The 16567-nt window shown below is 36.4% G+C and overlaps 1 protein-coding gene across 9 annotated transcripts in view; it reads right to left on the bottom strand.

The window, feature by feature from the left end:
* Positions 1 to 16567, bottom strand: part of LMO7 (LIM domain 7) — a 193405-nt gene that overhangs the window by 106277 nt on the left and 70561 nt on the right. For all 9 annotated transcript variants that reach the window (XM_042927995.1, XM_042928012.1, XM_042928031.1 and 6 more), the window contains one exon: positions 4552 to 4621. In XM_042927995.1, the coding sequence (XP_042783929.1) occupies positions 4552 to 4621 (70 nt within the window). The remainder of the gene's footprint in view (positions 1 to 4551; positions 4622 to 16567) is intronic.

Below are 16567 nucleotides of genomic sequence, written 5' to 3'. Positions count from 1 at the left end.
GATCTATGAGAACATGGTTAACATCTCTCCAAAAGGGAAAGAAAAAATCGTAAAATCATATGAATGTTTCAAGCAAAGCATTCAATATATTTCCAAATCAGCTAAGCACCTCTCTCCATACTGTCATTGCTCAGAGGATATTCATGTGTTCCACACAGATCCACCTACAAACAGTAAACACATCGCCTTGGCTTCAAAGCTAAATACACAGAGTAGCTGACATGAAGTGGATGGAAGTTATAGCTGAAGGAAAAAGAATAAGAATGGAATGATAGAAAACAGGGCTTGGAGCACGGAAATTGTATAATTTTTACTATATTTAATTTAATACGGTGTATCTACCCTAGAGAAACCTCATTCACAGAATCCTCTTTAACCCACACACCTGAACTCAGTGAGCCAAAGGCTATCAGCACTCCAGACTACAACCCATTTTGCCAAGATGACTCCCTTCTCAAGGAACACATCCGTCAGCTGGCCAGTGACCTATGATATTTGTAGCCTGGAAAGACAAGGTAATTTGATTCATTCAGACTCTTCTCTTGGGACCCTCGACTGAGAGACACCATTTCCTATTTGCAATGGGGTAGAAAAAAGTAATCATGTGGAATGTGGCTGCCATATTTATGACTGAACACTGAATTAATGACAGAGTCCTCTGAAAAATCCTGAAAATAAAACACTTCATCTCACTTAGCTTGAAAGCATCTATGCTCTTTTTATTACTAAAAAAAGCATAACTGCATATAAAATTGGTGAATCAGATTAAGGTCTTTGGACATACCAATGTCAATTTCCTGGCTTTAATACTGTATCACAATTATGCAAAATATTACCATGAGAGAAACTGGGTGAAGGTCACAGAGGACCTCTTTGTACTGTTTTTTTTTTCCAACTTCCCATGAAACTATATTTATCTCAAAAAGTTTTTTAAAAAGCAAGTATCAGATAAAAAATACTACCTAGCTGTATTAGTTTCCTAGTTTCCTACCCATAAACTGGGTAGCTGAAAAAAACAAAGATTTATGGTCTCACAGCTCTGGAGGCTAAAAGTCCAAAATCAAGGTGTCCACAAAGCCATGGGTTCTACAAAACCTGTAAAGAAATTATTCCTTGCCTCTTCCTAGTTTCTTGTGGTTTGCAGGCAATCTTTAGTGTTCCTTGCCTGTACATGCATCACTTCAGTCCTCAGTTGTCACATGGCATTCCTCCTGGGTGTATCTGTACTCACATAGCCATCTTTTTATAAGGACAACAGTCATATTAGACCAGTCCCCCCCACCCCAATTATGACCCCATCTTCACCAACCTTATTCACAAATGATGTCACACCCTGAGGTACTGGGGTTTAGGACTTCAATATGTTATGTTTTGGTGAGTAGGAGTAGAAGGGGAACACAATTCAACCTATAACACTCTTCCTTCAAAGACCTAATTCTGGAGCTTACTATTTTTCACGACTGAACCCTTTTTCATTTATTCATTCAAAAAAAAAATTTTTGCGTCCCATAAATATCAATCATTATATTGCTGTGAACAAAAAAAAATTTCTAGTATAAAAAGTCTGGCTCAGGCTTTTTATCTTTCTTCTATACATATCGAAAATGAAGGCTTCTAACATACGTTTTCTTGAGGAGTTCTTCGAGGTCAAACTTCATAGTCCAACTACGATTCCTCATGTGTGTTCAATAAATGTCAGGCTATTATAATTCATTGCAGCACATTTATATATCTGGTGTTTTCTTGCCCATTTACTAATCTATTTTCCAGATCCTGTTCCACCACTACAACATTAAGCTCTTTGAGGATAAAGTCCTTCTCTGTCTTTATTCCTCCAATATATCCCTACAAACCAGAAACATTCTTGACCTAGTAGGCACTCAACTATTTGTTAAAAAAATGAATGTGCTACAAAAGGACCTGTATGTCACAGTATATAATCCCTTTCTGTCCACATATGACAACCCTACCAGACAGATGCTGGAGCTCTAATGCACACTTCAAACTGAGGCTTCGAGAAGTTTTGACATAACCATCCTGACATACAAGCATGGAAAGAAGGAGTCCATGTGGCATGATAACAACTTCAAACCAACTGTAGTCAATTCTACAACTGTGGTGATTCTTATGCTCCTACACCCCACTAAAAATGTTCAGTGTCCTATACTTGGGAAATCATCCCATTTAATATTCTGGAAATACATCTCATTTTAGTTTCTAGAGATAAAATCCAAACTAGATAGAATTTTCATGCTTGAAGTAGAAATACTTAGATTGTTGTATTTAAATATAAAAAACATTTGGCTTATATCTAATCATAGAATCAGAAGATTGAATAAAACCTCTAGTGGCCAGTAACAACAAACAACCACAATTCAAGAATTCCAAATATGCAGGGTGTTTGAAATCAAAGGCTAATTTCATTTAAAATGTGTATAATTGATCCAAGAAATGACAATTCACAATTTAAATATTAAAGTAAGAAAAACTGGAGACACTTAAAAAGATTTTAAATATAATTCAAACTTTTAATTTTCACAGAAATAATTTCATAAAAATGATTTTCATATAAGACTTAGTTATTTTTATTAAACTGAATGTCTCTTCCTAGAAAGACTTCAAAAACCAAATTTCTTTGGGGAATCTGGGTGGCTCAGTTGGTTAAGCATCTGACTTCAGCTCAGGTCATGATCTCGAGGTTCATGGGTTCGAGACCTGCATCAGGCTCTGTGCTGACAGCTCAGAGCCTGGAGCTTGCTTCAGATTCTGTGTCTCCCTCTCTCTTTGCCCCTGCCCTGCTCATGCTCTGTCTCTCTCACTCTCTCTCTCAAAAATAAACATTTAAAAAAAATTTTTAATAAAAACAAATTTCTTTAATTTTATTCCTTAAATAATACCTTCTGACTATGAATTACTGACTATAAATTACTAGAAGTAATTCATACATATATGTATATTGCTATACATTCATATACATATCTTCAATATATAGCAATATATGCATGCCTGATAGGTTTTTTACCTAACCAAATTTGAGACCAATAAAAATATCACGTCATGATAGAAATCATGTCATGATAGAAATGGAATAGAATTAACTTGGTAAGAAAGAAGTAATTCATATTTGAGCCCAGCTGCTCTGAGAACTTTACATATATTCTATGTTTCAAAAGAAAATTATAATTGATCTTTCAAAGAAAAAAGAAAGCTCTAAAACTCTTCTTTCCTTCTCTCCTAGACAGTTATTTTCCAATAATACACAATGTGTGACTAACTTATTCCTATAAAACTGTAATGAGATTTTCATACCAGCTGCAAATCCAGAAATTTTGATGCTGTTACCCTTTAATCCTTCATGCCTCTGACATCTGCAAACACATGGTTGGCCAAACAAAAACTTCTTGAATATAATAAGCAGCTTGACTATTGCAAAGATGATTTTATCTATCTATCTATCTATCTATCTATCTATCTATCTATCTATCTATCTAAATTCCAGGTTATTAGCTGTCTTAAACTTCAGTGTATTATAAAATTAATTTTTTTTTTAATTTTTTTAACGTTTATTTATTTTTGAGAGACAGAGAGAGACAGAGCATGAGCAGGGGAGGAGCAGAGAGAGAGGGAGACACAGAATCTGAAGCAGGCTCCAGGCTCTGAGCTGTCAGCATAGAGCCCGATGCAGGGCTCGAACTCACAGACTGCAAGATCATGACCTAAGCTGAAGTCAGATACTTAACTGACTGAGTCACCCAGTGCCCCATAAAATTAGTTTTGTTAAACTGACTTCTATGATCAGCCTTGAATCTTAGGAATTGCTAACATTTTGAAAATAACCCATCATGTGTACTTAATTATAAATTATTTCTTTCAAAGATACAGCCCCACCTTGTTATTGGTCTTTCAATTATTATTGACCCACCAGAGTATCTATGTAATGACAGTGTAGGGTATTTTTCACACACAGAATCTAAATGTAAAGCTAGAAGGAATCTAAAGACTTATCCCATAGTTGTTTCATGGGTAGTATTACTGAGGCAAAGAAGACAGTGACCTACCCAATATCACACAGAACACTGGTAGGAAATCTACTATATAAAGCAAAAGTGTTGGAAATACACTCCAAGATCTAAGTGTGCTAAGTGAGAGTCATCCTTAAGCAGAAGCAACAGATATGTAACAACTGGTGAACATCTACAGTTTCCCTAAACTGTGGTCAACTAGCGAACAAAGTATGCAGGGCTGAACTTCAGAAAGAACATGATCATAAACAATGCAATCTGTGGAAGAAATAAGCCAAGAAAGGGGATGTATGAAGTTTGAGGGCACAAAAAGCAAAGCAAACAAAAAGTAGAAAAATAAAAGCCTCCTGGTTGAAGGGAAAGGAAAGAACTAAAGGTATAAGGAGAACGTCACTAAAAACACTTTTCTTGAGCAAAAAACTCCAAACCTAATTTCTATGATAGTTCCAGATAAGAGTACCGGTCTATACCCATCTTTTTACACTTCAAAAACAAAGAAATCTAGTTTTGAAGATAATTTTTTACTTACCAAACCTGCTATTGGTGTGGACAGTCTATTAATCTTCTTAATGACACCAGGTTTAAGTTTATTAATCAAACTGAAAATAAAGAAATAACACATGCAATTACAAGAATGCCAATATCAGTTTAGTATTCAATCATGTATGTCACTACTCCATCCCCCACATGTGATTCAGAGCCAAGAGCCCAATAAAAGGCAAACAACCAAGAAAACAAGTCAAGAAACACAGTAGGAAGAACGGCACAGCAAACAATAGTAAGTATCTTCTTAGACCATACAGACACTATCTTCAAAGCCATGTCCCTAAAAGTAGTTCCACATTTATTAAAGGTAACATTTGATTCTGTTCCAAGAGGCAGTGTAAGAATCTCTTTCATTATAATTTAGTTCTCTTGGACCTAAGAATAATTTTTTCTATCAATCATATTATTTTTTTCTCAAACTGATCTTTATTTTGAAAAGTAGATTCGAACCATATAATTTTGCCAGAGTTATAACATACAATATTAGTTTTAGTTGTGTAACATAGTGATTTGACATTTATATACACTATGAAATGATCACCATTATCAGTCTAGTTACCATCTGTCCTCATACAAAATGTTTATAATATAATTGGCTATATTCCCTATGCCGTATTTTACACCTCCATGACTTTATTTTATAACCAGAGTTTATACCTCTTAATCCCCTGCACCTACTTCACCCATTTTCCCTATCCCTCTCCTCTGGCAACTACCAGTTTGTTCTCTGTATTTATGAATCGATTTCTGTTTGTTTGCTCTGCTTGGTTTTTTAGATTCTACATGTAAATGAAATCATGCAGCATTTGTCTTTCCGTCTGATTTATTTCACTTAAGCATAAGACCCTGTAAGTCCATCCATGTTGTCACAAATGTATTTTGCCAGATTTAAAGGGTCAGTGGAACTCATCCAAATGGCCAGCAAGTTCTTATTGTTAACTCTTTCAAATATGTGACCAACTGCTTTGTTACCATAGCAGAATGACTGGATAAATATTAAATGTGCCAGAACTCCCCCAAACAAGGCAACAGTTACCTCAGAATCTAATACTGAACACATTTAAGTTGCTATGACAGAATCTGCAAAGATATGTATAAGTAGCTACATTCCAGAACAACAAAAAAAGAAGCCATCTTTAAAAACTATAACTTAAGAGTACAATTTTTGGTTCTAAATGTAGTTCTCATCAATTGTATGTTATTTGTTGTTGTTGTTTTTCACCAATACAGTGTTAAGCCATGTAGAAATTTAATACTATAGTAATGCTTTTCTACTAATGCTAGCTTGGGTAATTAATCATTAGTCACTGTCAGAAAACAGCAATTTAAAACAGTGATTTTCCTATTCAATAATCTGGGTACAAAAAGCAATTCTTTATTCTGTAAACAGAGCTGCAAAAGGAAAGCAGATATAGGAGAAAGAATCAAACATTCTTAATTTACTGGTCTCCTCTTCACAATGGGCAACAGAAAAAAAAAAATCTGACACTTGTGGAATGTCACTCCTTCAACATTCCAGAGATTTATATATACACTTGAATGTGCTAAAAATAAAGAAGACAAAAGTCTCAACTTAATAACCTTCAGAATGCTGTTCAACAGGAATCAAAATTACAAAACAATGGCTTATGAAGATTTAGTCTGGTGAGCTGTTTTCTGTTTTCCTAGTTTCTTCACACAAAGATCTTTAGACAATATACATAATAAAATCACCCCCTCAACTTCAAGCATTTTCTAGAACTGTTACTCTTTGATTCCTAATTTCTTATTTGCACAAAGAAAGCCATGTAGGAAGGAAGGCTTTCTCCCTTCATAGCTGAATTATTTTTCTTTAATCACTAGCTGAGGAGCTAGAAAAGAAGTTGAACAGGTTTATAAGAAATGACAGTTCCAAATTAATTCTTCTAGCTGTTCCCTATTAACCAGGTATTTATTAAATTCTATTACCAGTGGCATCTTGCAATGCATAGAAGAACTAATAAATGCAACATTGCTTAATAGGAACATTATTCTGGCATAGTATAAATCAAGAAATTCATAGACTTGTTGGCCATTAACTTGGCAGTGACTTTCCTGCAGTAACTTGGATCTTAAAATGTAACCCTATGGTGGTGTAAAAAGTTAAAGACTAAAATGAGCTGGGTCAACTTATCAAATGTCAGGAAAGCCTAGCATCAGTTGTCTTCATTAGCAGAAGAATGTCATAAAGTCTTCCTCCACCCATTTGAGTCACTGATGACTTTGGCCAGATCACTGTATTTACCTGTTTACTTCATTTATCATTCTTATATTACAGTGTTAGTAACATCACAAGCATTTTTTAAAAACAGTTTCTGGAATGAATAATAACACGGCCTACATTCAATTTAGTCAGCAAAAGGAAGTAAGGGATGGAAGTAAAGAAACAGCACAGTTAAATGATGTCTCCCAAAAATGAGTTGACTCCTCCCTCATCAGAAGATCCCACAGCTATTACCTAGAAGCAACACACAGCACAGTGGATTAGCTTCTTTCTTGACTCCTGAGTCTCCTAGCACGTGTAGAAACATGGAAATAGCCACCAGGCAAAAACAACACTCCGCATAACATACAAACGACCTTCTAAAAGTTGCGTCACTAGGAGAAAACATTGTTTTATTTTGTCAAATGTTAAAATGGTATTTGTTCTAAGGACTAGAGTATGGAGAAAACGCACATATGGTTTTGGCAAAAACTGAACATCCAATCAGATTGTGAATCATGAATACTTATTTTCATATACAATTAAAGGAAAAACTTTTAGGATATTTCTTCTAGGGAGAAACATAGATTTCATTAAATCTAAACTTCTGTGAAATTAAACAAAATTTTTTTTAACGTTGATTCATTTTTGAGAGACGGAGACAAAGCATGAGCTGGAGTGAGACAGAGAGAAAGGGAGACACAGAATCTGAAGAAGGCTCCAGGTCTGAGCTGTCAGTGCAGAGCCTGGTGCGGGGCTCAAACCAACAAACCATGAGATCATGACCTGAGGTGACGTCAATGCTTAACCAACTGAGCCACTCAGGTGACCCTAAACTTCTGTGAAATTTAAGGATATCTAAAAAAAAGAGGGGTAGAGTCTTAACATCAAATCAAATAAAAAAGCCACACTAGGGAGATACTACTCTCTTTTACAAATAGAACTTCTTTGCATAATAAAGTTTCCACAGGGCACCTGGGTAGTTCCTTGGTTAAGCATCCAACTCTTGGGTTTGGCTCAGGTCATGAACTCAGGATTTGTGAGATCGAGCCCCGCATCAGGCTCTGTGCTGACCACACGGAGCCTGCTTGGGATTCTTGCTCTCCCTCTCTCTCTGCCCTCTCTCTCTCTCTCAAAATAAATAAATAAACTTAAAAAAAGAAGGGTTCTTGGGGCGCCTGGGTGGCTCAGTCGGTTAAGCGGCCGACTTCAGCTCAGGTCATGATCTCGCGGTCTGTGAGTTCGAGCCCCGCGTCGGGCTCTGTGCTGACAGCTCAGAGTCTGGAGCCTGTTTCAGATTCTGTGTCTCCCTCTCTCTGACCCTCCCCCGTTCATGCTCTGTCTCTCTCTGTCTCAAAAATAAATAAATGTTTAAAAAAAAATGCTTTAAAAAAAAAAAAAAGAAGGGTTCTTCAATTACACATGTGAAATTCAAACAGGCAACACTCACTTCTGGTCACTGGCTCTATTTAAGAATCATATAACATGATAATCTTCCAGATGGCCTCTGTGCACAAGGAACTAAAGGCAGTCAAGGGACCATTTTAACTGCCTGCAAGCAGACCATTCCTCTAATCCTACGCAGAATTATACCTCTACTCCCCCAAGTCTTCCCTCAGGCCATGGCATAAATCTGATTATGTGCTTTTTAGCACATCAGAGGTTTGCTCTTTTGGTTAAGATTAAAACCAGGACAGAAAACACCTAGTCATTTGCTACCTCCTGTGGTAGACCACATTGGCTAAAGCCTGCAACCCCTCTCCCTCAGCTCATCCCTGTACTGTCGTCTACTTCTTTTTCTTCTCTTCTCCAAAACATCCTGCCCACTCCCTCCGAGAGAGCTGAGTTACATAACAGATTCTAGAAAGCTGTCTCTGTTCTGCAACTTTGTCACCAGTGAATGTGACCTGACTTTAAATATAACACCAGGAAAACTGTACATAAAGTTCAATGTAACATCTAGCTTGGTTATAAACAGTTTTAATGAGAGCTAGAACTTGGTGTTCTTAGTCTCCAGAAACTAGTTCTAAATGCCAAACCTTATTTTCCCCTTTACCAGAAAGCCCTTCAGTAGAGGTGGAAAATTGAGAGACATGTTTCAACTTCCTATTTCCAAAGATGTTTTTTCTAAATGCACTAGAGACACTGACCTCAAACAGCATATCAATACATTGAGAGTGAACTTGCTAACCTATGGTCAGTCAGTCGCACATACATATTTCTATTATCTTTCTGTTGACTACATTTTCTAAATATCTACCCCCACATTAGTGAAATTTTCCTATTGATAAATTTTTAGAAGACAAAATAAAAATATTATATATTTCCTTACAAATTAAAGGACAATGACTTTTGTTTTATCTGCTATTTGGCACATTTTTATTTGCCTAGTTTGTTCTAGATGCAAACTCTGGCAACAAACATTTGAATGCTTACTAAAGACAGAGCACTGTGCTAAGGAGACAGTGAAGATATCAAGTACAAGGACATTTCTCTCATTGCCAACATCTGGCACTTAGCAAGGTACCTGGTATTGTGAAGGTGCTTTAAAAATGTCTGCAAAAACCCACTAACTTTTAATACAGATATTTTTCTGTGGTTGAAAACCTCTCTGTTCTTTACAAAGATAAATTTAGAAAAAATTTACCTTTAGTTTCACTCAAATATGAGAAATGGTTTTTGGCTTTTCCCAAAAAGGACACCTGCCCTCTGTTAGGTTTTCTGTTGCCAGACAAATCAAACCTTGATGTTGGTTCCCAATTGTCAAATGTTGATCAAGAGAATAAACTCTCTATCAGATATATTACTTTGGGCAGGTTATCCTAAGTAAATTTCTAACTAATATTTTTCATTAATTACCTCCATCTAAATTCATAAGCTATAATATCTTTAAAAGAAAAACCACACTGAGAAGTTAGTGATCACATTTCCTTGGGTAAAGTGATAAGCATATGTAATTTAAAATTTTAAAGTTTAGGGGTGCCTGGGTGGCTCAGCTGGTGTTAGGCATCTGACTTCGGCTCAGGTCATGATTTCACAGTTTGTGGGTTCGAGCCCCATGTCAGGCTTTGTGATGACAGCTCGGAGCCTGGAGCCTGCTTCAAATTCTGTGTGGGATATACATGGTGGGATCCCTCAGGGTGGGATATACGGTCTCTCTCTCTCTCTCTCTGCCCCACCCCTGCATGCACTCTGTCTCTGTCTCCAAAAATGAATAAACGTCAAACAAAATAAATTTAACTTTAAAAGCATACAATATACAGAGTATGGTCACCTTAATATTTTCAAAGACTGGTAGTAAAATAAATCTCAGTTTAATTTCTAGAATTCCTATGGTAGTAACTTTGAATATGGCTGAGTTAGAATACAACACAAATAGTTAACAATAAATGCAAAGATGGGAAAGTGTTAAGAGCAACAAATCAGTATCAATACACCTGATAATTATAATTTTATTATGATAGGACCTTCTTATTTAGCCTTATTGTTATGCGCAAAGGATCTCTGAAGTGAGTCAAGAAAAGCTTGAGCGGTTTGACAGCAGATTTCCCTTATTTTAAGCAGCCTTGACAGTTACAGCACTAACAGATAGATATCGCTGGGTGATGAGACATGTCCCAGAGCAAGGGCGCTCTGAGCTCCTGTCCTGGTTCTTGCGTTTACCATTAAGTAACATCTCTAAAGTCCTCTCCACCCCTTCATGTAAATGACAGTGATTCGCTCTTCTCTTGTGGGAGGGACTTGGGTTCGCTCCAATATTCGCCATCATGAAAATGCTTCCAATGCAGGTCTGTGTGCAATACCTTCGCCTGTGCTCCTTACCGTTTCTTATGTTCTGTTTCTAAAAATAAACTTATCAACGCTTTTGATACATGTCTGGAAAGGAATTTGACAATGTGAATCAATTTACTTTTGCACCAGAAGGCAGTGCTCGTGTGCTCACCTCACGGCGGGATACAGCAGCACCTTCCTCTGCGCTGAGTTCAGCTCCCTGCTACATGATCTTCCACAGAGCTGCATCCTTCACAACCACACTCTTAAGGCATGCACAACATTTCCCCAACTTTATCTATCACATTATAGATATTTAAGTTGTTTTTGATATTTTCCACTATGAAGAAGCTTTATACGTATTTTCCCCATCTTGCAGTCTTTTTCTTTATGATTCCCAAAAGCAAGGATTATTGAGAAAAGTCTTATAATTTGTATGGTAAGTAAATACATGTTCATATTAATTTAAAAACTAGCACATAATTACTTTGATAGATATTGCCACATTGCTTTTTAGAACTGAACCAGCTTATATTCAATTGGGCATTTTGAGTATATACCATTTCACCATAATATGCCAACATTTTGTAAGATTTCAAATTATTTACTGGCTTCGATTAGAAAATAGTATCTTGTGGGGCACCTGGGTGGCTCAGTCAGTTAAGCATCAGACTTCAGCTCAGGTCATGATCTCATGGTTTGGGAGTTCAAGCCCTGTGTCAGGCTCTGCACTCACAGTGAGGAACCTGCATGGGATGCTTTCTCTCTCCCTCTCTGCCCTTCCCCAACCTGTGCTTTCTCTCTCTCTCAAAATAAATGAATAATCACACACACACACACACACACACACACACACACACACACACACACACACATAGTATCTTCTTTTAGCACAATTATTTACTAATGAAGGCAGAGATTTTACTGTTTATTTCCAGTAGTATTTCTTCATTTGTAAAGTATTTAGTCACATCCTTTGCTTATTTGTCTATTAAGGTTTTCAAATGTATATCTCACCAATTTATTTGATTAATGATTAAGTCATTTTGCTTCATACATTTTTCTCAGAATGTTATTTGTCAGAATAACTATTTACATCTAGTTTTAAATCTATTTTTTGTTCTTATTTCCTCATTCCTTCAAAGGTTAGAATTTTAAACTGCCTCCAAAGATTTTAACTCTAAAATTTTATTTTTTCACCTTTTTATTATCTTAATCTAGGATATTTGGTGGGTTAATAAATTCATTCTTAACCAATTATTTATCCCAATACAATGAATTGAGTGATTCATCTGTTCTCCATGTTTTCATCACAAATATCACAAATATCTATGGGTAAGAATGTATTTTGCATCCTGCCCCTATATTAATATGTACATTTATATATTTTTTTAACGTTTATTCATTTTTGAGAGACAAAGAGAGATGGAGTGAGCAGGAGAGGGGCAGAGAGAGAGGGAGACACAGAATCTGAAGCAGGCTCCAGGCTCTGCGCTGACAGGCTGACAGCAATGAGCCTGATGTGGGGCTTGAACCCACGAACTGTGAGACCATGACCTGAGCCAAAGTTGGACACTTACCTGACTGAGCCACCCAGGCGCCCCAGTATGTACATTTATAAAACAACCCATAATTTTTAATTACTTTGCACGTTTGTCACATGTTCCTATGTTGGGACAACCTCATTTCGCAGAAATTTTTACTTTTAGAATTTTTTCTATTCTCACCTGTTTATTCTTCCATGTGAATGTTAAAATAATACTCATTAAGAAATGCCTGACTAGGGCCGTTGGGTGGCTCAGTTGGTTGAGCATCAGACTTCGGCTCAGGTCATAATCTCACAGTTTGTAAGTCTGAGCTCTGTGTAGGGCTCCCTGCTGTCAGCATAGAGCCCACTTTGGATCCTTTGTTCCCCCTCTCTCTGCCCCTCCCCTACTCACACTCTCTCTCAAAGATAAACTTTAAAAAATTAAAAAAAAAATCCTGGCTAGATTTAATATGAGTATTGGACTAAAATTATAAATTAACTGACATCTATTACCCTATGTAGAAATATAATTATCATTTCATTTCTTAAATCTTAGAGTTTACCATTACATTTTCAACATCCAAGATGAAAGTCTCACACATTTCTCTACAGTAAACAGTGTTCTAAACTTTGTCACTATTGCTTTTGTCACCTTAGATCTCACCTAATTTTCTGATGATTGTCAGTATATAAAAATTTTAGAGATTCTCTCATATAAGGAAATTGTTCTACTTTTAATTAATGTGACACCATTATATATTTGTTCTTTTTACAATATCCATTATTTAATTTAGTTCTCAATACACTGACTAGGATTATTGTACTTTGTATATTTAATGGCCAACACACTGTTTTCCATGTGCCTACCTACGTAACTTTATTACAATAAAACTGACTTCAGGAATAACTTCTTACTGATCAACTTTAATAAAATTGCTTACATCTCATACATCTAAGCATACATACTACTTCCTTTTATTTTTAGTAAACCATCATTCTCATTTCTTTCCAGAGGTCTTACCACTGAAATGCCGTATGTTCTGCTCTCAGTAATTATATTTATGGTGGAAAAATCCTGTAGATGATGCATGCTGGTTCATGAAACAGGACTGAAGCTTTCTAACTTCAAGTTTGAGGCCACAATACAAAAAACCCTCTGCAAAATTTGCAGTGAGTCCGTATAATATGACTACTATAACAGAAGTGAATTTTTTAAAATTTTTTAATGTTTTTTTTGAGAGAGAGACAGAGAGACAGAGAGACAGAGCGTGAGTGGGGCAGGAGCAGAGAGAGAGGGAGACACAGAATCTGAAGCAGGCTCCAGGCTCCGAGCTATCAGCACAGAACCCAAGGCGGGGCTTGAACCCACAAACCACGAAATCATGACCTGAGCCGAAGTCAAACGCTCAACCAACTGAACCACCCAGGCGCCCCAGAAGTGCATTTTTAAATTGATGTTTAATAAGCTAGGCTTTAACTTAACAAACTATTTTCTTAAAATAATGTTTTGTTATATATAGATAACAAATTACAAAAAAAATGGATTGTGAATCTTAAAAAGAGAACACATTGGCAATCATTAATTACTGCCATGAAGATAAAGCAGTTTAAAATTTTTCAATTGTCTTTATGAACTTGAACATTTGCATCTTTACCTACTGCTAGCTTATCAAACAATATAGAAACTTCAAAAAAGTGAAGTGAAGAAAAATCGCTTTATTACTTAAATTATAAATGGCTATAATATGGATGAGAATCAATGGATAGTGTTGGCATGCTAGAGAGCTCTATGGAAGCAAGTGTCCTCTTCAGAAAATTCAAAACCAGAAATAACTCTAAGAAAAAGTCTTTATTATTAAAGAAGGGCCTCTGGGCTTCACATGGAACACTGCATAGAAGCCCAAAGGCCCACTGATGTCACTGTCATTCAATGTGTTAGGGTCTCCAACCCTAACAAAAGACAGTGCTCTCTTGTGTGAATGAGAAGTGACAAAGTTCTTTACCTTGCCCTATGTCTTAGAACAATCAACTGAGTATCCCATAGAAAATTAATAGGATTTTTTTTTAATGAACCTTCTCCTATTGAATGCATCTTTAACAAAACATCATGTTACTTTTAGGTAGACAGTGTAGTGGTCACATGACAGACATAAATAGAAACAAGATGTCTCAAACCAAACGGGTGAACATCTTGATTCACTCTTTCCAAACTGCAAGCCATGGAAAGAAGGCCTGGTAACAATGTGAGAAGAGTTTTCTCAATCATTTGAGCCAAGTTCAAAGAGATATAAACTTCTGGGGCATGCCTGATTTGAGATAGAGCAAAGACTGGCAATGTTCCAGGGATGGGAAATAAAACTGACTAACCAGAGACACACCCAATAAAATTATCTTCAAATGATCTTACTTCATAAAGAGAATAAAGAGTGTTTTCATTTTAGTATTTCCAAGATTGCTATCATAAGATGAGTAACTGTGAAATTACTAACTCATATCACTAGCTATATATGCCTCTACCAAATATGTTTAGAGAAGAGAAATAATTCTGCTAGAACCACAGAGCAAGAGAGGCTATGGATATTTATGTAGGTGGCAAATCTCATATTTTTAAAAATATATAGTAAGGTAGTCCTCATGAACACTAATAAACACTGAACTTAGGGGACTAATTATTCCCCTAATGAATACTATCAATAAATAACAAAGAGTTGAAGCCACTTTACAGACTCTTGTCAATCCTTTTACTAATTGGAAAAATTCCCAAATTAGATTTTGTTTCCATCTCACTGTTTAGTAAAGCCAAGAGAGATTACATGTCTAGGGTATACAGTAAAAGAATTACTACAACAGGCTTTAACCAGGACAGTATTCTTTAGCCCTCAGCTCAATTAGATCTCACAGTCAGTAAACACTAAATGATACTAAAATGATTAACAGGCGATACTAACTTCAATAGTCAATCAGATTTAGGGGCACATTATCCTCATTACTCAGGTGTCTATCTCATCTGAAGCCTCAGCACAGAGTTTATGCCCAATTTAGACGATCTGAAATGTCAGAACACTGCCAGTTGGGTGGAAGCTATAAATAAGCTCACTTCCTCTAACTCTTGACTTTGATATTTCAGAATCCAGCCCAAAAAGGATAACTGCAACTAATGAATAAAAGACTGCTGAAATTAGATGAAGTAATAACAAAACTCTAATGACAATAATGAACTAGGATGCCTGGAGATTTTTAATAGGCAACAAGCAGATCCTGTATTTCACATGAATCCATTTTTCTGGCAGTGAACCAAGCAGAAGTCAGCCTTCTTCTGTAAGAAAATGAATTAGAATTTTAAAATATCCTAATCATATTTCAGCTAACACTTGAAATCTCTTATGGGTAAAATATTCTCAAAGCTTACTATATTTACCATTAATTTAAGAGTCAGGACTTCTAATACTAGACTCTGAACAGCGGATTTTGCTTTCCTCATAGGCATTATAACTCAGGTGGAGGTGATCAAACAGTGATCCCTGCTTAATCATTTCACAGACCAACCAGATAGGCTTTTCTTATTTACGGATTTATACAGAATATAGTTACCTAGCCTTCCCCCCCCCCCCCCAGGATTACACCTTTTAGATTAAATGCTTCATTGACCAGTGGCTGTAAGCAATGTGACTCACAATTAAGAGAAAGATTTTTTTTAACACAAACATGCAATACTTTGATGTCCCTCAATAAACTACAATTGCTGATTACCACAGCTTAATATTTACTTAACGCTACTTTTGGAAAACATTCATTTGAAGAATACTGGGCACCAAACACATTGATTAGACTTCTCTGGTAATGCACAAAACCCCCAACTGGTGTTATTCCAGCTAGGAAACAATCTGAGAGTGACTTTTGGAAGTTGTGAATTAAAGTGACTTTTTTAAAGCCAATAGATCTCTAAACATGCATCCAAATGTTTGCTGTGTTTAATCTAATAATACCGCTTATGGTCCAAACAGTTTTTCATCAACTCTGCATATCCTCAGTGGTAACAATATGCTCATCCTCTCAGATTGGGTATAGTTTTTAGAAATCACCTCAAATCATTCAGGGACCAGTTGGTGCATAAATTGCATTTTAAATTAAAAACTCTAAGAGTCTCTCAAGCATGTTTAATGACCTTGTTATGCAGGCAATGCCCCAAAAGGAGGAACCCTAAAAAGGATTTAAGTAATAGCTCATCACTGGTAGTATAAACCTACAAAGTGACTTCTTTGAAAAGATCACCAGAGCGCCTGGGTGGCTTAGTCGGTTGAGCGTCCAACTTCAGCTCAGACTATGGTCTCATGGTTCATGAGTTCTAGTCCCACACTGGGGTCTGTGCTGACAGCTTGGAGCCTGGAGCCTGCTTTGAATCCTGTGTCTCCCTCTCTCCCTGCCCCTCCCCTGCTCACTCTCGCTCTCTTTCTCTCTCTCTCTCAAAAATAAATAAAC

Source organism: Panthera leo, chromosome A1 (assembly GCF_018350215.1).
Source record: "Panthera leo isolate Ple1 chromosome A1, P.leo_Ple1_pat1.1, whole genome shotgun sequence".
Lineage (NCBI taxonomy): Eukaryota > Metazoa > Chordata > Mammalia > Carnivora > Felidae > Panthera > Panthera leo.
This window is presented reverse-complemented; position numbering and strand designations above follow the sequence as displayed.